At 35.3% G+C, this 22,789-nt stretch overlaps 1 protein-coding gene across 1 annotated transcript in view; it reads left to right on the top strand.

The window, feature by feature from the left end:
• Positions 1–22,789, top strand: part of CCSER1 (coiled-coil serine rich protein 1) — a 764,265-nt gene that overhangs the window by 638,053 nt on the left and 103,423 nt on the right. The window contains exon 8 of the mRNA XM_017509178.2: positions 3,804–3,887. Coding sequence (XP_017364667.1) covers positions 3,804–3,887 — 84 coding nt within the window. The remainder of the gene's footprint in view (positions 1–3,803; positions 3,888–22,789) is intronic.

Below are 22,789 nucleotides of genomic sequence, written 5' to 3' on the forward strand. Positions count from 1 at the left end.
TATAAAGGGGAGTTTATTAAATATTAACTAACATGATAACAAGGTGCCACAATAGGCCATCTGCAGGCTGAGAAGCAAGGACAGCCAGTCTGAATTCCTAAACTGAGGAACTTGGAATCCAGTTAAAGCATCCAGCCCAGGAGTCGGCTGGGAGGCTGGGCCAGCCTCTCTTTTCAGATTTTTCTGCCTGCTTATATTCTAGCTACATTGGCAGCTGATTAGATTGTACCCACACAGATTAAGGGTGGGTCTGCCTTTCCCAGCCCTGTGACTCAAATGTTAATCTCCTTAGGCAACAGCCTCACAGACACACCCTGGATCAATACTTTGTATCCTTTAACCCAATAAAGCTCACCCTCAGTATTATCCATCATACCAGCATAAAGTAGTTTAGGCCGTGGATGTGGATATATTGTGTACATAGAGGTTGTGGTTGGGTGTACATGCAGAGTGAGGAGATTAAATGCCCAAAGATCGAGCTCTAACAAATGGCACAATTTTAACAGGGACATCATTAAAGATGAGCTCTGTAATATGGATATTGGTTTGATAATTAATTTAATTATAGCCAGGCAACAAATGGTAGATACAGCCTCTGTATTAGTCCATTTTCACACCACTATAAAGAACAACCTGAGAGTGGGTAATATATTAAACAAAGAAGTTTAATTGATTCACAATTCCGTATGGCTGGGGAGGCCTAAGGAAACTGAAAATGATGGTTGAAGGAAAGCAAGGCACTTCTTCACAAAGCAGCAGGAAAGAGAAGAGCTTAGGGGAAACTGCCACTTTTAAGCCATCAGATCTCATGAGAACTCCCTCACTATTACCAGAACAGCATGGGGGAAACCATGCCTGTGATCCAGTCAACTCCCACCAGGTCCCTCTTGTGATACATGGGAATTACAATTCAAGATAAGATTTGTGTGAGGTCACAGAGACAAACCATTTCATTCCACCCTTGGCCCCACCCAAATTTCATGTTCTTTTCACATTTAAAAACTAATCTTGCCTTCGTGAAAGTCTCCCAAAGTCTTAACTCATTACAACATTAGCTCAAAAGTCCAAGTACAAGGTCTCACCTGAGATAAGACAAGTCTCTCTCACCTATGAGCAAGAGTCTTAACTCATTACAGCATTAGCTTAAAAGTCCAAGTACAAAGTGTCATCTGAGATAAGGCAAGTCTCTCTCATCTATTGTAAAATCAAAAGCAAGTTACTTACTTCCAAGATACAATGGAGGTACAGGCATTGGATAAATGTTCTTATTCCAAATGGGAGGAATCGGCCAAAACAAAGGGGTCACAGGCCCCATGGGAGTCCAAAACCTGGTGGAGCGGTCATTAAATCTTAAAGCTCCAAAATCTCGTTTGACTCTGTGTCTCACATCCAGGGAATCCTGATGCAAGGGGTGGGCTCCCATGGCCTTTGGTAGCTCCACCCCTGTGGCTCTGTGGGGTGTATCCCCTGTGGCTGCTTTCACAGCCTGGTGTTGAGTGCCTATTATAGTTTGTCTGTGTCTCTACCCAAATCTCAACTTGAATTATGTCTCCCAGAATTCCCATGTGTGTATGGGCAGGACCCAGGGGGAGGTAAATTGAATCATGGGGGCTGGTCTTTCCCATGCTATTCTCATGATAGTGAATAAATTTCACAAGATCTGATGGGTTTATCAGGCATTTCCACTTTTTCTTCTTCCTCATTTTTCTCCTGCTGCTGCCATGTAAGAAATGCCTTGCACCTCCCACCATGATTCTGAGGCCTCCCTTGCCATGTGAAACGTAGGTTCAATTTAACCTCTTTTTATTCTCAGTCTCAGGTATGTCTTTATCAGCAGCTTGAAAACAATCTAATACAATGCCTGTGGCTTTTCCAGCACATTATGCAAGCTGTTGATGGATCTGTGATTCTGCGGTCTGGAGGACAGTGACCTTCTTTTCACAGCTTCACTAGGCAGTGCCCCAGTGGGGACTCTGTGTGGGGGCTCCAACCCCATATTTCCCTTTCACACTGCCCTAGCAGAGGTTCTCTATAAGGGCTCTACCCCTGCAACAGACTTCTTCCTGGACATCCAGGCATTTCCATACAGTCTCTGAAATCTAGACAGAGGTTCCCAAATCTCAACTCTTTCTTCTGTGCTCCCACAGGCCCAACACCACATGTAAGCCAACAATGCTTGGGGCTTATACCCTCTAAAGCAAAGACCTGGGCTGTACACTGGCCCCTGTTAGCCATGACTGTTAGCAGCTCCGCTGCCATGCCCCAAGGCTACACAGAGCAGCAGGGCCCTGGGCCCAGACCACAAAACTATTTTTTTCTCCTATGCTTCCTGTCCTATCATGAGAGAGACTGCTGTCCTTTTTGGGAGAGGCTGAAGTCCTGTGATGGGAAAGGCTGCCCTGAATATCTCTGAAATGCCCTGGAGACATTTTCACCATTTCCTTAGTTACTAACATTTGGCTCTTCATTACTTATGCAATTTTCTGCAGTCAGCTTGAATTTTTCCCCAGAAAATGGGTTTTTCTTTTCTACCACATGGTCAGGCTGCAAATTTTTCAAACTTTTATGCTCTGCTTCCCTTTTAAATAAAAGTGCCTGTTTCAAATAATGTCTTTTTGAATGCGTATGACTGAATGCATTCAGAATCAGCTGGGTCACCCCTTGAATGCTTAGCTGCTTAGAAATTTCTTCCACCAGATACCCTAAATCATTTCCCTGAAGTTCAAAATTTCACAGATCTCTAGGGCAGTGACAAAGTGCCACCAATCTCTTTGCTAAAGCATAGCGATAGTGACCTTTACTCCAGTTCCCAAGAAGTTCCTTATCTTCATCTGAGACCACCTCAGCCTGGACTTTGTTGTCCATATCGCCATCAGCATCTTGATCAAAACCATTCAAGTTTCTGGGAAGCTCCAGACTTTCCCACATCTCTCTGTCTTCTGAGCCCTCCAAACTGTTCCAACCTCTGCCCATTACCCAGTTCCAAAGTTGCTTCCGCATTTTCAGGTTTCCTTTATAGCAGTGCCCCACTTCAAGCACCAATTGTCTATATTAGTCACTTTTCACATTGTGATAAAGAATAATCTAAGACTGAGTAATTTATAAAGGAAAATAGTTTAATTGACTCACAGTTTCTTATTGCTGGGGAGGCCTCAGGAAACCTATAATCATGGTGGAAGGCTAAGGGGAAGTAAGGCATGTCCTCACAAGGTGACAAGAGTGATAGAGTGCTCAGGGGAAACTGCCACTTTTAAACCATCAGTTCTCATGAGAGCTTTCTCACTAACACGAGAATAGCATGAGGGAAATCACCCCTGTGATCCAGTTACCTCCCACCAGTCCCTCCCTCCATATGTGGGGATTACAATTAGAGATGAGATTTGGGTGGGGACACCGAGCCAAGCCATGTCAGTATTTTTTTAAATGTAGAGTTATTTTTATTCTACTTATTATATATGCACAAAAGTGAGAGGGTATAATTTAGGATAGATTCCTGGTTTCTGTCCTAGGCAAATAAATGGATAGAGGTATACAAAAAAGAAAACAAAAAAACTAAGCACAAACATGCATGTGTGTGTGTATGCGTGTATACATACTTGATTGTATATAGCATAATAGCATTTTTGGATGCGTTCTTATTTTTTACAACTAAGAATATATTATGAAAAATATCATACTGTAGAGGGAATTTGAGTTTCATTAGTCAGATGCAATTATCTCCCACTGTGTGAAGCTGACTTTCCTTATCAAGAGCAAAGTGAAAAGGCTAAGCCTATTTTGCCGTCTCTTTGATGTTTTTATAGGATATAATGAAAGATGAATGCTCGATGCTCAAGCTGCAGCTGAAAGAGAAGGATGAATTCATTTCCCAACTTCAGGAAGAGCTAGTAAGTGATAACAATACTTGTCCCACAGAGTGTACTTTCCTTGCAAGGTTATTTGTTCCAAACCCTTATTTATTAATACCAATAGCATTAGTTATTAATAAATACTTCCAGTGTTTCAATCTGATGATCAGTTTTTATAATCCTGTCATGAAAACTGTAGATCTTTGACAAGCTAAATAATAGAAAGTGTTTTATTTTATGTGGAGATGTATATTATTCCAGAAACGTATCACTGAACCAGGATTAAGTATTTCAGTTGTATGTATCAGAAATCTTGAAGGCTTAGGCTACATTGTTTTTTTGTAAAGTGCATGATTTAACTCCAAACTGCTATACCTAAAGATACAGATCTATAATATAAAGGAAAATCAACAATCTAGCAAACAAAACCAGATTTTACTTTTTATTTTTATAAAGCTATCAAAATTATATTAACCTAATGAAACTTTTTGTTAATTTACTATATAATTCCCAAATTGTGTAAAAATTATAGAAAAATATGAAATGTATATAGTTCATGTTTTTAGAGTATGGTTTTTAATGTGTTATCATAAAAGAAGGTATGGAATTATACCTTCAAGATATAAAAATATATTTGGTAGATAACAGACAGCAGTGGGTGTTATTTTTTCTAAGTATGCGTTTGCTATTTATCTATGAATATTAACAGTATTTTGCAATAAAATGTGCACTTTGGATATAAATTTAAAAAGATAGTACTCTATAACAAGAATCAAATAGAAAAAATAAGAAGAAATATTTTTTAATTCATTTTTACACTAACAGTAGATTAAAGAAATAACTATACTATAAAAGAGACCCTGACTCATTATCAAGAGCAAGGATCAAATCCTTCTCAACATATTTTTAGTGATTATTTCAGACTCACAATTGTATATTATATAATTATTGAATACAACTAAATAACAGACTTCATAGACCATCAAGCTTCTGAGGACTTCTAACATATTAGTGAGATATAGAGAAACTCAGAGCTTACGTTATAAAGTCTTAACAACTGACAATGTTTTCCCTGAAACTTGACCTTTATTTAAAGTGTTCTATGATTGAACTGATGCTGATCATTGGTCCCATGAACATGTTATTGTGGCTTTAGAAGACTTATAAACTTAGTACTTAGAATAGCAATGGTATCACAGACAAAATGAACATATGCCACATTACTGAAATAACTTTTTATAAATCTATAAGTAACATATTGTATCAACTTTATATATTACATAATGAAAACATTTCTGTATTTAAATATAGCCCTCTAGATATATATTATGTAACAACCCTTTTTTATGTGACATACAAAAAATCTTTGAGCTGACTAAATATCACATATAGATATTTATTGCATGATGGATACAATAATCAATTTTAACATAACAGTGTATCCATTATTTTGTCAGAAAGTGCTTATTTTAGATTTGGATAATTAACTCAGAAAAAGTATCCATTTTTTTCTCAGTATTACTTATTATCAGTTTAAAACATTAATATATAAGAAATCAGACCTTTACTTGCTGAATTAAATGAAAAAATAAAGTGATTGCCTCCAAAGACAGTACTTCATAGTTATAATTAAAGAAATTTAGTACACCTTCCTCTAAAAACGTCCTGTATGTGTTTTATTTTTTCTTTTCTTTCCTTTATACTTGAATTACTCAGATTGGCTACTTAGTTTCTAAAATTTCTCAGGTAACAATCAAGCGGCACTTTATTTTGTGCTATCATAGTTTTCATAATCATCTTGAATATTTCAGGAAAAAATGTTAACTTTTGAAAATATAATATATAAGTTAAAAAGGACTGTAGCTAAGAGGGAAGTATGTAATTGATGATTCAAGAATTTTACTCAGAGGAAACGTTATTGGGCGATAAAAAGACATCATTCAAACTGAATTTGGAGCATGGATGAGGAATGCCAATTACATAGGCCAATACAAACCCCTTGCATCCATGGAAAACTTTGGTCCTACTATTTCTGGTTCCGGTATAAGTAACTTGTGACATTTTGTTATGGTGGACGTTAAATTTTACATTTATGCTTTATTTACTTAAATTTGAAAGTTTCAAAAAATTTGAGAAACCACTTCAGCTGTACCCTATTATATACTACAATTTCATAATCTGCAATAATTTAGAACTTGTTCAGTTTTCTATTGTTTCTCATGGGTTTCTGATTTCTTGACCAATGTTATTATCACAAGCAATTGTATGTACATGTACATAGTAGAATAAAATTAGATGTAATTATACCAAAAAGGCTTTATATCCAATTAATAATTAAGAAAGTTTTTAATTTTTTGATTATTTATATTTTTTAGTTTTTTAGCCTCATCAATGGTGAGAAGAGTTATAAAAACTTGGGGACAGAATGGGACTAGAACAAAATAAATATTTTTTTTTCTTTTCTTTTTCTTTTTTTTGAGACAGAGTCTTGCTCTGTCACCCAGGCTGGAAAGCAGTGGCACAATCTCAGCTCACTGTGCAACCTCCACCTCCGGGGTTCAAGCAATTCTCCTGCATCAGCCTCCCAAGAAGCTGGGACCACAGGCACATGCCATCATGCCTGGCTCATTTTTGTATTTTTAGTAGAGATGAGGTTTCGCCATGCTGGCTAGGCTGGTCTTGAGCTCCTTACCTCAAATACTCTGCCACCCTCAGCTGCCCAGAGTGCTGGGATTACAGGTATGAGCCACCATGCCTGGCCATAACAAGTGTTTTAGTCATTTAAGTACAAGATTTTTAGTAATTTATTTTTAGAGCATGGTTTCTCAACAATAGTGCTACTGGCATTTGTTTTATGCATTACTTACCTTGGTGAACTTTACTGTTTTCAACAGATAAAGATAAAAATAATCACTTGCAATTGTTTTATTATATCCAAAGGGATATTAAATGTTAGAATATTAGAGAGAGTCCTGGGATTATATATGTGCTAGGGCAACTAATTGGAGAAAACAAGAAATATATTCTGTAGCCAGAAGTTTACAGTATGATAAAGAGAGGAAACTAGTTCACAGCAAGGAGCATCTACTCCCAACTGTCCTGTAATAGAACAAAATCTCCTCTGCATTAAATAAGAAATAGAGCAAAGGGAAAATTTTCTTCTCCTTATCTTCCTATGGCCTTAGGTTTCTTTACTTGAGGAGAAGAGTGAGTCAGTATGGTGATATGGAAAATTGGGATATGAATTTCTTGCCCTACTTTTAATCTTAATTGCCTATGTGACTAGATTTAGGTATTTTTCTCTATTTGGGCATTAGTTTCTTCAACTGTCAAATCATATTACTATATATTTTGGTCTGTTTTGTGCTGTCCTAACAAAATATCACAGGCTGGGTAATTTATGGTATTTTATAAAAACAGAAATGTATTTCTCACAGTTCTGGAGGCTGAGAAGTTCAAGATCAAGGAACTAGTAGACTAGGGCCCAGTCTCTGCTTCCAGGATGGTTCCTTGAAAGCTGTATCCTGTAGAGAGAAGGAATGCTTGTCCTCACATGACAGAAAGGCAGAACAGTATTATTCTTCTCCTGCAAGGCCTTTTCTATAGCAGCTTTAATCTATTCATGAGAGTGGAAGCCTTCATGGTCTAAACATCTCTCCATAGTTGGCACTTTCCAACGCTATTTGGGATCAAATTTTCAATGCCAGAATTTGGCGGGATATACTACTCAGACCATAGGACCATAATATCAAAATATTACATATTTATCAATAATGAATTTGGTAGATTATAGTATATTTATGTAATAACTGTATTATATATATTTTTATAGCTATGTTGCTTTTGAAATTATTAAGTGGAAGGAAAAAGCAGATTTTAGAACAGCATATTGCATGATAATGTGATGTGAAAATATATGTTGTATAGTAAGACTAGAATAATTGATAGTATTTATCTTTGAGAAATTAGAATGCTCAATATCTGCTTTAATTTGGTAGTGTATCATTTTTAATAACTAATATATTACTTTTATAATCAGAAAAACATCAGACATACTTCTTTGGAAAATAAATGAAGAATTTTGATGCGTTTAATGGTTTTCATTCTGTGATAAGTGTGTGTTGGGAGAAATAAAGGCAGAAGAGGGATCCTGTGGATTTCCACCCCCCACCCACTTAATGATAGCAGTCCTCATTTCATTGTTTTTTTCTTAACATTACTTATTACATTATCGTTTCCATCAATAAGCAGTTTTTACTTATTGCATATCATTGTTCTCCAAAGATTTTATTTGATGAAAACCCATAGCTGAGAACAAATCAAGCAAACAAACTGAAAATACTGAGCAAGATGATTGCTAAGAAATACTGTGAATTATTAAACAGGGTGGGAAATGAGAACAAAAGCTGTGACATACACCTCAGTGAGAATTATTACACGTCATGGTGATTGGAGAGAATATTAGCTAATTGAGGGCATGGAAGAGAACCAACATTCAGAATCAGGAATAATAGGAGGACTTTTCTGATAATTAAATTTTTAGATATATATTTTTAAATATATGTTCTATTTACTTTGTAGAATATACTGGACTTTTTGAATATTAGAAATATATCTCTCTTATCTGACAGAAAAATTTAGGGAGTTCGGTAATTTAGTTTATTAAGATATTTAAAGCATAGCTATAGGTTTAGACCAAAAGTCTAAATATAATAGCTAAAAGTATGCATACTTGATCATAATTAATATAAAATATTAAATATTTGCATAAGTATAATTTGTTACATTTAATGATATAAAATAGCTAAATATTTTTCTAACTTCTGAGAAAGTTAAAATGTCTTTTCCTTAGCTATTTTGTGAAGGTTAAGTTGAAGAATGCCACATAATTTTATTACTCATATGAAACTTAGGGGCATTGTAAATATTATTCTCAGGTGGCTAAAATAAATTTGAGAGATTTGTCATAAATGTTGATGGTGAAGTGTAGCCTTGTGTTTGGGGGGATGGATATGTTCTTGTAAATGATTATTAATCTTACAAGTCATTTCAAAATTCTTTTAAGTGGTTTCACACTATGGATGAAGAGTGTGTACCATAGGATATCAGAAATTGAAGAAAGTGCATATGGTATTTATTAATAGATTGATTCAAAATATTTTTAAAGCAAATTAGAGTTAACTTACAAATAAAGACATAACTTTAGTTAGTCCTTTGACTATGAAGAGTCAAATTTAATTGTCCTAATTAAGGTTTGTATGCCATGCTATGAATTTACTATTTTGTTTTGATTTGGATGATGATTTACATATACTCTTCAAAAATGTTAAACAAATTTGTATTGATAACCACAATTTACAAGTTTACATTTGTAAATTGTCAAAAGTTTATAATTCTGAAGTTTTAGGGTTTCTACCTTTCAGAATTTTCCCTTTGGACACTTTTATTTGTTTTCTGGCTGATCTGGGTAAAATGTATCAGATATAGCTTTTTACAGTATATTTCTTTAAAAACATGTGTTTTGGCTGGGTGCAGTGGCTCACACCTGTAATCCCAGCACTTTGGGAGGCTGAAGCAGGCAAAACAAGAGGTCAGGAGTTCAAGATCTACCTGGTCAACATGGTGAAACCCCATCTCTACTAAAAATACAAAAAATTGGCTGAGCGTGTTGGTGGGTGCCTGTAATCCCACTGTAATCCTAACTACTCAGGATGCTAAGGCAGGAGAATCACTTGAACCTTGGAGGGGTAGAGGCGGAGGTTGCAATGAGCCGAGATCAGGCCACTGCACTCCAATGGAGACAGTGGGAGACTCCATCTTAAAAAATGTGTATGTGTGTGGGCGGGGGTGTTCTATTTAAAAGGCCAGTTTAATGAGTCACCAAAAAAAAAAAAATAGATTTTCTGAAAAAGTATGTTTATTAGCCCTCTGTAAAATAAACAATTTATATACAGCCCTTAATAACATGTTTTTTTAAAGCAAAAGAAAAATACTTTTATATTTTCCTTCATATTCTTCCTGTTTCCTAACGTTACAACATCTATACTTTTCAACGCTAGTGAAATTTAACAGTTACTTTCACTACCATGTCTTTTTCTTTTTCTTTTTCTTTTTTTTTTTTTTTTTTTTTTTTTTTTTTTTTTTTTTTTTTTTTTTTTTTTTTTTTTTTTTAGTGAGACGCAGATTTACTCTTGTTGCCCAGGCTGGAGTGCAATGGTGCAATCTCGGCATACTGCAGCCTCCTCTGCTTCCTGGGTTCAAACGATTCTCCTGCCTCAGCATCCAGAGTGGCTGGGGTTACAGGCGCCCGCTACCACACTCTGCTAATTTTTGTATTTTTAGTAAAGATGGGGTTTCACCATATTGGCCAGTCTGGTCTTGAACTCCTGACCTCAGGTGATCTGCCCACCTCGGCCTCCCAAATTGCTGGGATTACAGGCATGAACCACCTCGCCTGGCCATCACCACATCTTTTTAAGCAGCAAAGGAATACACTGACTGTAGGAATAATGTATGACTATTATCAGAGGCAAAAATTTAAAACATGTTGGTAATGACTCTTTCCTGAGAAGAGTTTTTTGTGGGTCCGAATTTTAACTGTAGGTTACAGTTTTTAAACTTCACGCACACACATACACACACACACACTTTTTCCCCACGCACTTTAAAACTTTTTTTCAATTATCATATTTTTATTACTGTCCTTTAATAAACAATGCATTTTTAAATGGAAGCATAACTAGGAGACCTTTCAGTTATGGAGCTGAAACACTCAAGGATTCCACTACAGATGTTTATTTTGAGAGTTAAGTTTGTGGTCTTAAGTCGGAACCTTTCAACTAGCTTTACACCGTTTATGTTTCTAAACTTAGAGGTACTGTAGATTAATGTACTCAAATATAGATTCCAAAGAAACAATGAGAGCATAGTTGTTATAAAAATAAAGAAATGAAACTTGAGATACTTAAATTCTGTCAGTTAATAGTAACCATTTGGAGTGTTTATTTGTATTTAAGATTTAAAACAAAAGATAGAGTGTGAACTATGAGCTATTTGGAGGGGGGTGTTTGGAAATTTTAGTTTATAATTAAATATTTTACTGAATTTTAATAATACCTTCAAAAATGAACTTTATTTTTTATTTGAAAATGTTAATTTTATTTTTAAAATTAAAGCACAATTAAAAATAAATGTTACATCAGAAACATGATTTAGCAATTATCCATCTTGTATCTTTTGCAAACTTTTTTTATTAAACAAATATTACATTTATTAAAATTTACTTTTTACTCTTTTACATAATGGTATATACAAAGTTAAATAAAAGTTTTTAACTAGCTGCATTTCTTTTCTGGCCATTACTAATATTACGTTTAATACCATGATTATTATTTGATCCTATATTTTTCTTTTAGAAGAGGACAGTTAAAAATAACCTTTTCAGGTGTACAATATAGTAGATACATCATTGAGTTGAATGCTTTTTCTTCCTGTAATGTAAATATTAACTCAAGAAAGCCAGGCCACATTTTAAAAAAGTGTTTAGAAATTTATATCCCTTTTCGTGTTATTCAGCCTACTTTGTTCTCACTCAAAGCAAATACTGAAAATTATTTTGAGTGTAAGTAAACATATAAACAATCATCTTTCTCCAACCTTTTCAAATGTCATTTACTTTATTAATTGTAAGGCAAGTTCTCGGCTCATTTGTTAACATTTGAATAGCAAAGCATGGGACTGAATAAATGCACTTGTAGAACTGATGATTTATGAAAAATTGAAGGCAATTGAAAACCTGAAAGTGTAGCGTTATGTGTAATCAGGTTACTATGCATAATAAAAGGGGGAGCTAAAAATAAAAGACCAAGAAATACATATGGCTAACTGGCACTTTATCAGAAATCTAGAGAGAAGAGTAATTTGATTTGATTTTAGAATACTTTCAGAATTCTAACTGAATAAAATTGTATGCCCTTGATGCTTTAATGACAGAATAATTCATACATGATAAGAGAAACATTCTTTGTGCGTGAAAATCTTATGAATTTATCTTAAAAGTAATTCCCCACTTGCTCTACATTCTGTTATCATTTATGGTACTATTTCATGCTAGTCATTTTAGAATAGAATATTACAGCTCCATGTGTGATTTACATAAAAATGGACAGCTGTAAGTACTTTTAAATCCTCTTTCTTTTTCATATTTAGGAAACATTATGAACAGAAAAGTAATAGATTAGGTATACTCAAACATTATTAAAGTGTCAGGCTACTTTCCTTCTTTTTTTCAGGAGAATTAATTGCATATATTCCAGAAAAGGCTTATCTCAGCAGTAATTACTCTCCTAGTCAGTTCTGTGAGACAGATGTAGAGTGTGAATGTGACAGTATCCTGCGATACATAATGGGGATTGCCTCCAATTTCTTACACACTCCAGTACCCTGATGAAGAGCTGCCAAAAAGATACAATCTTTAATATTCAATGGAATTTTCTGTAGCAGTAGTACATATTTGTTAAAGTCTTTATCACAAAAGGTTGTCATATTGCAGTACAGCGTGAATATAAAAAAATAATTGTTGTTTGATTTAAATGTCAGTAGGAAGCTGTTTTACCTTTAAGGGATAAACAGAGTTAAATATATTCAACCACATTGTAATCATATTAGGCATGTAGTTGAAATTAATTTATAAATAAAGTTAAATAGTTGAATATTTTGGATATTTTAAATTTAGTATATATGTCATACAATTTATAAACTATCTTCTTTATTTTATACTTCTTTTGTTATACTATCAAGATTAGAGTACTTAGAATAACTCTTTCCAAACAAAACAATTTAAGTAGTCAATTTGGGACATAATGATACCCAAAGACTTAGAAAAAAAAATACAAAGCATGTTCCTGAATTATCATGGAAATTAACAATATGCAGAAGAGGAAATATGTATTTTTGGCATTTGTGAGGATGGGCTGTCAAAAACAAAATCACAGCACATTTAGTTTAAAGATTTAATTGACTTTTATTAGCAATTTATGAATTGGTGGCATCTCATATAAAGATTTAGAAAAGGTCCTCTTCTGGACATGGCAGAACAATTGTTTTTTATGTGGTAGTTTGAACAGGAACAAGGAAACAAGCTAATGCAAAAAGTGGATTGTTTAACGTCAAGTTACTTCATGTTACATTCCTCATGAGAGTTAAAGTGGAGGAAACTTCCTTATCATGCCTAATACAAATAGCTTGTTTGGGATTTGGCTATCATTTCTTCATGATTTCTTGGAAGGTCAGAAAAATAAGTTGCCTTCAGTTTGATGACATGGAATCTTAACATGAATAACTCCATTTTGGTTCAGTCTTTTGGAGTGTAGTACATAAGCTATGACCACCTACTTTATTTAACAGTATGTATATAAATAAACATGTAATGTTCTACTTCACAATAAAGTATGTTTAAAAATTTGAAAGTCCATCTAAGCCAGAGACTTTGACTGGAACTAGTTTCACATGATGAAAGAGTGGAGTGGCATCTGTCCTCAAGGAAATAAAGGGAGATGGGCATATGTAATTTTAATAAAAAATAGCCACTAGCTGCTGAGCTCATGACTTTTGACGGGTACTATGAATGCTTTAGGTTTATTATTGCCTTTACTTTTTATAATAAAATTAAGAAATATTATTATTCCCAGTTCATTCATAATAAACTAAAATTCAGGGGGATTATGTGATTTGTTTAACTCTGCATAGTACATGACAGAGTTAAGATTGGGAGTAAAATCTGTCTGACTCGATGCACATGTTATTTTCCCTACTATATCAAACATATTTATAAATTACAGAGAGATGAGAGCAATAAAATAGAATAACACAGTTGACTTTTGTTACATATCAATACTGAAATAAAAACAATAGCTACTATTTATTGATTGGTTACCATTCACCTGGTAGTAGCAGTCAGATTTGGGTGGTCGTGGCAGAAACTCCTGTGATAGTGTTACTGGCAAAGCTAGTCTTCCAGAGGGTGGGGTCTACCCCTGTTCAGCACTGCAAAGCCAATATGTGCAACTGAGAATGAACATCAAGCAGTTCAGGCTTTATATGATGGCCACGGAATTGAGAAGTGGGAGCATAGCTCACAAATGAACTTCTCAGCTCCTGAGAGCTGGAAAGTCACAGAGAGAGGGATACTTTAATTAAGGTATTGAGCATTAAAAGCAAAGGGAGGGGCTGGGTATGGTGGCTCACACCTGTAATCTCAGCACTTTGGGAGGCCGAGGTGGGCATATCACAAGGTCAGGAGTTTGAGACCAGCCTGGCCAATATAGTGAAACCCTGTCTCTAGTAAATATACAAACATTAGCCAGGTGTGGTGCCAGATACCTGTAGTTCCAGCTACTCAGGAGGTTGAGGCAGGAGAATCGCTTGAACTTGGAGGTGGTGATTGCAGTGAGCAGAGATCGTGCCACTGCACTCCAGCCTGGACAATAGAGAGTGAGACTCTGAATCAAAAAAAAAAAAAAAAAAAAAAATCTCAGAACCAGAGTGCAGCCTTCCTTTTATGATTTCTTCTGGTCATTGTCATGATGATTAACTGTCATGGCACTAATGAAAGTTTCACTTAGCATGGAAATGAGATTATAATAAAGTTAGAGTTTCTTCAGAGGTCAAGTGAGCTGCCATCTTGGATACCACTGGTTTCAACTGGTCTGATCAGTTGGGGAACTTCTGATCATAGACATCTTGTTTTTAAAGATTAAGAGTTAAGGTAGGGTAGCAATTTAGCTATACCATGTAGGCATTACACTGAGTAATGATAACAAAAGAGAAAAATCTATTTTAGAGAAATCATCTACAGCCACTTTTCCCATCCTTGGAAGTGAGAATGGTGGCTTTCATCAAAAAAGGCATAGGATATCACAGACACATTTAATGTCATTTTAGTTACCATGTCCTATTTCATGGACACTCTTTATATCCAAGTTAAACACATTATTACTTGTAAAATCATGGCTTAGCATTATCAAAGAAATGAAAAGAGAATAATTTGAGTGTCTTATCTAAAAGCTGTGTAGGGTAGGGAAGCATTTTCTTTTTCCCTCTGAGAGTTTAATAATTGAGTCTATTAAATAATCTGACAATGGGCAGATTAATAGGAGAACAATTACACAGATTTATCACGTGCACCAGGGCACTGCAGGAAAGACAAGTGAACACCCAAAAACCAAGTAAGATTTATAAGCTTTTATACCCTCTTTGTATGGCAGAGGGGAAAGGGGATGTAGGCAATTTAAAGGAGTGTAAATGGTTTGGGGAAAAATAAATGGGCCTTTAGAAGAATATATAGTGGTTTGTGCCAAAGTTGGCCTGAGTGTGGTGCCGACTTCTCGACTTCCTCTCCTGTGATAAGAGTTAATCTTCCCTGGTTGATGCAGCCCTCAGGGAGAGGATTGGCAACAGCTGAGTGACTTTTGGAGGAGCTGTCTTTAGCCAGATAAGGGGAGCTTCGAGAAAATGTCTGTCTATCCACCATACCTCAAGTGCCCTCAATTTGAAGTAATTAACATACCAAAGTGGCATATTTTGAGGTTATGTTTTCTGAACTCTTTCAGCTGAGAAAGCAAGTTTTTTTAGTGACTTAAAATATAGCTTTATATTTTTATGACATATGTGAATATAATATCTACATACTTATCCATAAGTCTATTTTATATCACTAAGAAATCTCCCATAGTCAGCCAAATACAGAGTGAGAGAATAGTCAAAAATGAGGAGAAGGACTAAATCCAAACAGCAAGAAGTATCTCATATCTTCTGATGAAATATTTTTCTCAGTGGATGAACAAAAAAAGAATGAATGGGCTGCAGATTGTTTTTTAAAATTTAGTTCCATCCCACTTTACAACTCTTTGAGCTATTCCTAGAACTATTTCAGTTTCTGTAAGTAATAAAAAGGAGGATTTTACCAGTTGTAATCCCCACGAAGAAGCTTGAGCTTAAGTGTTTTCCTGTGTGTCCCCTTTTTATCTTCAAATGTGGCTTTACCATTACTTGTTTTTCTTTCTCACTGGTGGGTTCCTTAATGATGGCAGCCTTGTGCTCCTGTGGCCTCAACATTTAACAAAGTAGGTAATTAGTAAATATTTGAATGAATGAATAAAATTTATATTGTATTTTTTGCTCTTATATTTGTTGGGGGAACTTTTAGAGAATAAAGCAAGACAATGTCAAATTATTTAATTACATAAATGAAAGGGAAAGAAGACTGTGAGTATAGATGTATAATTTCCTAGATGAACTGCTAGATGCCAAACAAGCATGTGGGGATGTCACCTAGGAAACTTAAATACAAAATGGGTATTACCATAAATAATGGCAAGAAAATAAGTGGAGGAAAACAGAGCTATGAAATGATCTGAAGATGAGTAATCAAGAGAAATTATAGAAGTAAAAAGAATGGGTAAAGTTAAAATTGATTTTAATATAAAATATTCTAGAAATAAAGAAAAACTAGGAAAACAACGTTGAGGAAAACCATGAAAACTTTTCAAAAATTTAGTAAGTGATAAGGTCATCTGCTTATCTTCATTTCACCAGAAAAACATCTTGATGAAATAATACAATTCGAAGGATCTCTTAAAAAGCTGATTTTTGGCCTGGCACGGTGGCTCACGCCTGTAATCCCAGCTCTTTGGGAGGCCAAGGCAGAAGGATCATCTGAGGTCTGAAGTCCAAGACCAGCCTGACCAACATGGAGAAATCTCATCTCTACTAAAAATGCACAATTATGTGGCATATGCCTGTAATCCTAGCTCCCCGAGAGGCTGAGGCAGGAGAATCGCTTGAACTCAGGAAGTGGAGGTTGCAGTGAGCCAGGTTGTGCCATTGCACTCCAGCCTGGGCAACAAGAGTGTCCAGCCTGGGCAACAAGAGTGAAACGCTGTCAAAAAAAAAAAAAAAAAAATATATATATATATATATATATATATATAGCTGATTTTTGAGATAAAATGGTCTATAATGTGAACGATTCATAATAGAAAATGGCTATGGGTAGGATGTTAATGAGACTGGAGAAAAAGACAGCTACACTAAAACAAGTATAAATGAAAGAGTAAAAATAAATTTAAAATGCCAAGCATGTTCAGAACCTATATTCGTATTCATGAAAGTATTGGTAGTGGTGGTAGAGATCCAAGTTGCCACGAGTTTCAAGTGGCCTATCTGTATGGGTCCATAACAACTTTAGCCTTTGCCTCCTCAGAAGAAGGAATTTGACTGAGGGGCATAAAGCAGACAAAGAGACTGAGGCAGTTTCTAAGCAGGAGTGGAAGCTTATTTTAAAAGACTTTGAACATGAAAGAAAGGCAAATTTGCTTGGAAGAGACCCAAGCAGGTGCCTGAAGGTCTGCGAGAGAGTAGAAGACAGCAAAAAAGAGGTCTTAGTCCGGGTACGGTGGCTCATGCCTGTAATCCCAGAACTTTGGGAGGCTGAGGTGGGCGGATCACAAGGTCAAGATCGAGACCATCCTGGCCAACATGGTGAAACCCCATCTCTACTAAAAATACAAAAATTAGCCAGGTTTGGTGGCACATGCCTGTATTCCCAGCCACTCAGGAGGCTGAGACAGGAAAATCGTTTGAACCCATGAGGTGGAGGTTGCAGTAAGCCAAGATTATGCCACTGCCTAGTGACAGAGCCATCTCAAAAGGACAAAAAAAAAAGAGGTCTTTAACCTTGATCCTAGAACTTTATAGGTTGGCCTCTTTCCCATGATTCTTACCTTAGCGTGGGCTTCCTGCATGTGCAGTGCTTTCCTTACCCTTTGGAATTGAGCACATGACATGTGTTAAGGGAATTATATGCATGCTTATATGAGGCTTCCTTCCTTTTTTCAGTGGCATGCGCTCTCAAAACATCACACTTCCCTATTTTGTCTCTTAACACTCATGCCCAAGAAGCTGCTTCTCCCTGAGGTCTGCATTCAGTTAACACTTCTACGGTTAGCAGGTGTGGACCATCAGGAGATTCTCTCCTTTGGAGCCAAATTATCATTTTTAGGAAGGCAGTGCAATAGTTGGCAAACCATCACTGGATATTTCTAGTGAGGGGGAGAGCCCTCTCTTGCCCCGCTCATGCTTAACTACCTGTAACAGTATAAAAGGTTGAGAAGTATATGAAGCCAGTAAGTGCTCATACTATGTGTCAGTATTATGTTATGCAATTACTTATGTATCTTATCCTTGGTCACACTTTTTTTCTTTTATACTGAGGAAACTGAGGCTCAAAGATGTTAGATAATATGCAAATTAAATTTTACTGTGTTTGCTATGGAGAATCAAAAAGTGCTCCAGTGTAAAGTTTCTTAACTCAAATTATTTCCCACCATTAGTAGCACATACAGGCTTGTGGAGTGTCAGACTGAGAGGAATAAAGCAAATAGAGACCAGTCAACTTGATGATTATGGGAATTTCTGAGTTATTTAATTTCATGGAACTTTGTTGCTTTGGAATGAGAGATCTTTGAAATTCTTCTAATTGACACAGATACAACTGCCAATTTTTCCCTTTTACTAAATTCCCAATCTCTCGTACATTTTGCAGCTTTTGGTTTATTACACAGCCATCCAAGATGAACTTAAATCAGTATTTAGAGACCCCAAAGATTTGAGGCTGCCAAACACACCCTTTCTTTTTTCTCTGTTGTATAGCTTTTGTTAATTGTCCTTGGTCTATGAGCAAACAACTTTGGTGTAACACTAAATTGCTATTTAAAAAGTGATATGTGTATTTTAATAATAAATGCTGAGGAGTGAATTGTATCTGACATCAATATAACAGATAGCCCATCCATATAAGCTCCCCTCCCACTGTCCTTTGTGCATGTTAATCTGTAAGCATTTACTCAGTCCTGTATTCCAGTTACTGTTCCCAACAATTCTGCATACTATGTTGGTTTTACTGTGTCAGTCTCCATATATTGCAAACAGGGGAACTGAGGTTCAGCACAATTAATGAACTATCTCATTAGCTTACAAGCAGCAGGAGAGTGACTAAGGTATGCATAAGGGTGGTCCTACACTGCCTTTGCCACTGAAGACCAACTTCTTTATGCTTGATATGCAAAGATATGCCATTATGGAGAAAGGAAGATAGGGTTGAATATTTGAAAATGTATTTGATTATTGATTTTTACTTCTTAGTGTGTTAGACTTTTTTTCAAGTCAAACCCGCTAAGAATAATATGTACTGTATTCATTGTTTTCTATCATTTTGCACACTGAGATATTGGATTGCATAGCCTACCTTCTTAAAATCTGTCATTTTAAAAAACTGTATCATTGTATAATTTCCATAGATGAAGATTTATATATTTTTTCCTTCCTGAACTTTGCCACTATAGGCATATTTGTTTTAGGAAACATTGATAACCTGCTAGGAAAATGACAATATGCCTATTACACTGCTCAAGATTGGCTGCATAATTTGTTTGAGTTATCTACAATATGTTGCAAAAGGCAGACACCTGGCAAGTGTAATGCCATCAATCTGATGTAATTGAACTTAAGATTGGATGAATAGCACTTTTTTCATCCTTGAAACTTTGAACACGACTGTCATTATCTCAACAATGAAAACTGCTTAAAGAATGTTCATTATTTGCGTATCATTTTGAAGGGTATTTATTTTCCACAAAATAATACCCTTGACTAAATATTAGGTAAAATTAAATTTAGACTGTATTTTTGAAACTTTTTAAAATGAAAGTTATCTAATAGCAGAAGAGGGAAAATGGTACCTAATATTCCACTACCCTGATATAACCTTTTCCATATATTCATATGTTTCTCCCTCCTCCAATTTTTATGTAGTTGAAATGATAATAGCTATATGTTTTGTACCTTGCCTTCTAAATAATTGTATATTACATATTTTTATATGACTATCCTCTTAAAGTAAAAGTTCAAAACTAGGAGTAGTGGAGTAAAGGGAAAGATAGTCTGTTTACAAGCTTCAGGTATTACTATGTGACTCTTCCTAGTTCAGTGTTATAAGTAATATTTAATAGTAATGTTACCTTTTGTCAATTGTCTATTAAAACAAGCATATATTAAATGGATCGCCTTCTTGAAACAAAATGAAATTTCAATGGCTTTATTTTTAAAGTTTTCTCTCCTTAGTAGAAATGTCTGCAAATGAGTAGAAAATTCTTTATTTCAGTTGCATATATTCAAGTAGAGCTATAGGTATAGATACAGATAGAACATGTAATGATAGAAGCAAAACTCTGACAATATTTTTCTAAGCTGCAGTGAATGAGCACTCTACATAAATAAGGAAGCTTTTGTTTTCTAGTGTGTGAAAAAGTGCTTTTTTAAAAAAGCTAAAGAATTTAAGCAACTTCATTGTTTGAGTTGATGTTTTTCAATGTTTGATGATTCCTCTTTTACTATGTATACTAAACTACGGCTACCAAAGTGTACCATCTTTGAGATTCATAAAAAAAGAAAATAGTGGGGTTTTTTTTTTCTGTTTTTTTGTTTGTTTGTTTTGGAGACAAAATCTTACTCTGTCACTCAGGCTGGAATACAGTGGCACCATGTCCAGTCACTGCAACCTCTGTCTCCTGGGTTCAAGCAATTCTCCTGCCTCAGCCTCCCAAGTAGCTTGAATTACAGGTGCCCACCACCATGCCTGGCTAATTTTTATATTTTTAGTAGAGAAGGGGTTTCACCCTGTAGGCCAGGCTGGCCTCGAACTCCTGACTACAGGTCGTCCACCCACCTCGGCCTCCCAAACTGCTGGGATTGCAGGCGTGAGCCACTGCACTCAGCCATTTTTTGGAAACATTTCATATCAGTCATTAAGCAAATGATCATTATTTCTTTTGACAGTTTAAAAGCTGCAGAAATTTTCCGTATTCTTACTTTAATTAGAAACATTTGACAATTGAAAATTCACACCAAAGGATGCTGACAAAGCCAAAATTTGTCAACATTTTATAGATTTGTCCTTCTAGAACTGAATGATGTGTACTTCTTGAAGAACATATTATGGAACAATAAAATTGCGACATTATTTATAGTGTTCTTCCATAGAAAAGTTACTAAACTTACTTTTGTAAAGAATATATTTTTTATGTAGAAATGAGAAGAACCAAATCTAATAATCAATATATTTTATCATATTTGTAGTCATCTGTGAGAGAACAGGAAGATACTAAGCAATTTGTGTTACTTTAAAGGCAAAGATCTTTCATTATTCAGGGCTTTTCTAATAACCTAATGGGCTTATCTTAATTTTCTGTGCTGCTGTAACAAAAGACTTGAGACTGGGTAATTTATAAATAGTAGAAATTTAATTCTCACAGTTTTGGAAGCTGAGAAATCTAAGATCAAAAAGCTGGCAGGTTTGGTGTCTGGTGAGGGCTTTTTCTCTGCTTCCAAGATGGCACGTTGTTCCTGCACCATGTCTTCAAATGGAAGAAAGGACAAAGAACAAAAGGGGTGTACCTCATTTTCTCTAGCCTTTTATTAAGAGACTAGTCTTGTTCATGATGGCAGACCATTCATGGTTTAATCACATCCTAAATGCCTCACCTCTTAATAGAGTTGCATTGAAAATTAAGTTTCAACATAAATTTTGGAGGAGACACAAACATTCAAACCAGAGCAGGGCTACCTCCCTTCCTCTAATAGAAGGACAGTCCAAAATAGTCTCTGAAGTTATGGAGTCTACAGATAGCCATCTTATTATGCCTGTTTCTTGGGTCTTTCTTTTTCTGGCAATAATAAAAGACTTATAATAAGATGTTTTGCATACCTATGAATACATTTCATTTGTTTACTGCCAGCCAGCCGCCTAAGAACCAGAGTATAAAATGGTTCTTGACCCACTAGCACTCAAATATTTATTTAATGAATAAATGAGTACATTATTCTTAGTAGACAAAATACATTTTCAATTTCTCAATTAAACAAACCCTACAAACTTAGTAGACAAAATACATTTGTAATTTATCAATTAAACAAACACCTACTTCTGTGGCTTGAATATGTCCCCCAAAAGTTGATGGTGCTGAAAACTTAATCCCCAATGCATAGTCGTTGGGAGGGGAGGCCTACCCTCCTTCCAGCAATTGGCCTCCACCCTCATGAATAGATTAATGTCATTACTGGGAATGGATTATTCAACTGGAGAGTGGGTTATTATAAAGCCAATCCAGCCCCTGGGGCCTCTCTTTGTCAACTCTGTTTGCTTCTGCTTTCTGGTCTTCCACCATAGTGTGACACACACTAGATGCCAGTGCCATACTCTTGGACTTTTCAGTCTCCAAAACCATGAGCCACATAAACTTCCTTAGGAATTGCTTAAGGAAGTCTGCAGTATTCTGTTACAGCGACAACAAATGGACTAAGAGAACTTTGATGTGTTCAACTGTAAATGAATTTTTGTGTATTGTTACAGTTTAAAGGCAGTCCCTTGTAAGATTCCCGCAATCAGCCCTCATGGAAACCTCAAACCTATTTTGCTTCCTAGTACTCATAAGGTGATTATTAATAATCTGGATAAAATCCAAAGTGAGTAATTTATTTCTTGCTAAGATAAACTTTTTAAAAGTTATTAGGATTCCACACATCACTCTCAAAGGGTAAATCAAATACTAACAGCTTAGTAAGTAGAATAAATAATTGATAATAAACACCACATTGATGCTAGATGCTACTTGATGTAATAGTTTCAATACAGTCTCCCTTTCATGTTGAAATTCCTTAGCTATTTACGGTGCAGAGAGGAAAAAATAATTATTTTAAGAGTATAGTAAACAAGTTTTCAGGTGTTTGTCACTGATATAAATTATGAATTATGTCTATATTTTGTGTAATTGTATCATACAGCTGTATGAATTTTTTTTTTTTTTTTTTTGCAACTATATGTACCA

Source organism: Cebus imitator, unplaced genomic scaffold, assembly GCF_001604975.1.
Source record: "Cebus imitator isolate Cc_AM_T3 unplaced genomic scaffold, Cebus_imitator-1.0 Scaffold409, whole genome shotgun sequence".
NCBI lineage: Eukaryota > Metazoa > Chordata > Mammalia > Primates > Cebidae > Cebus > Cebus imitator.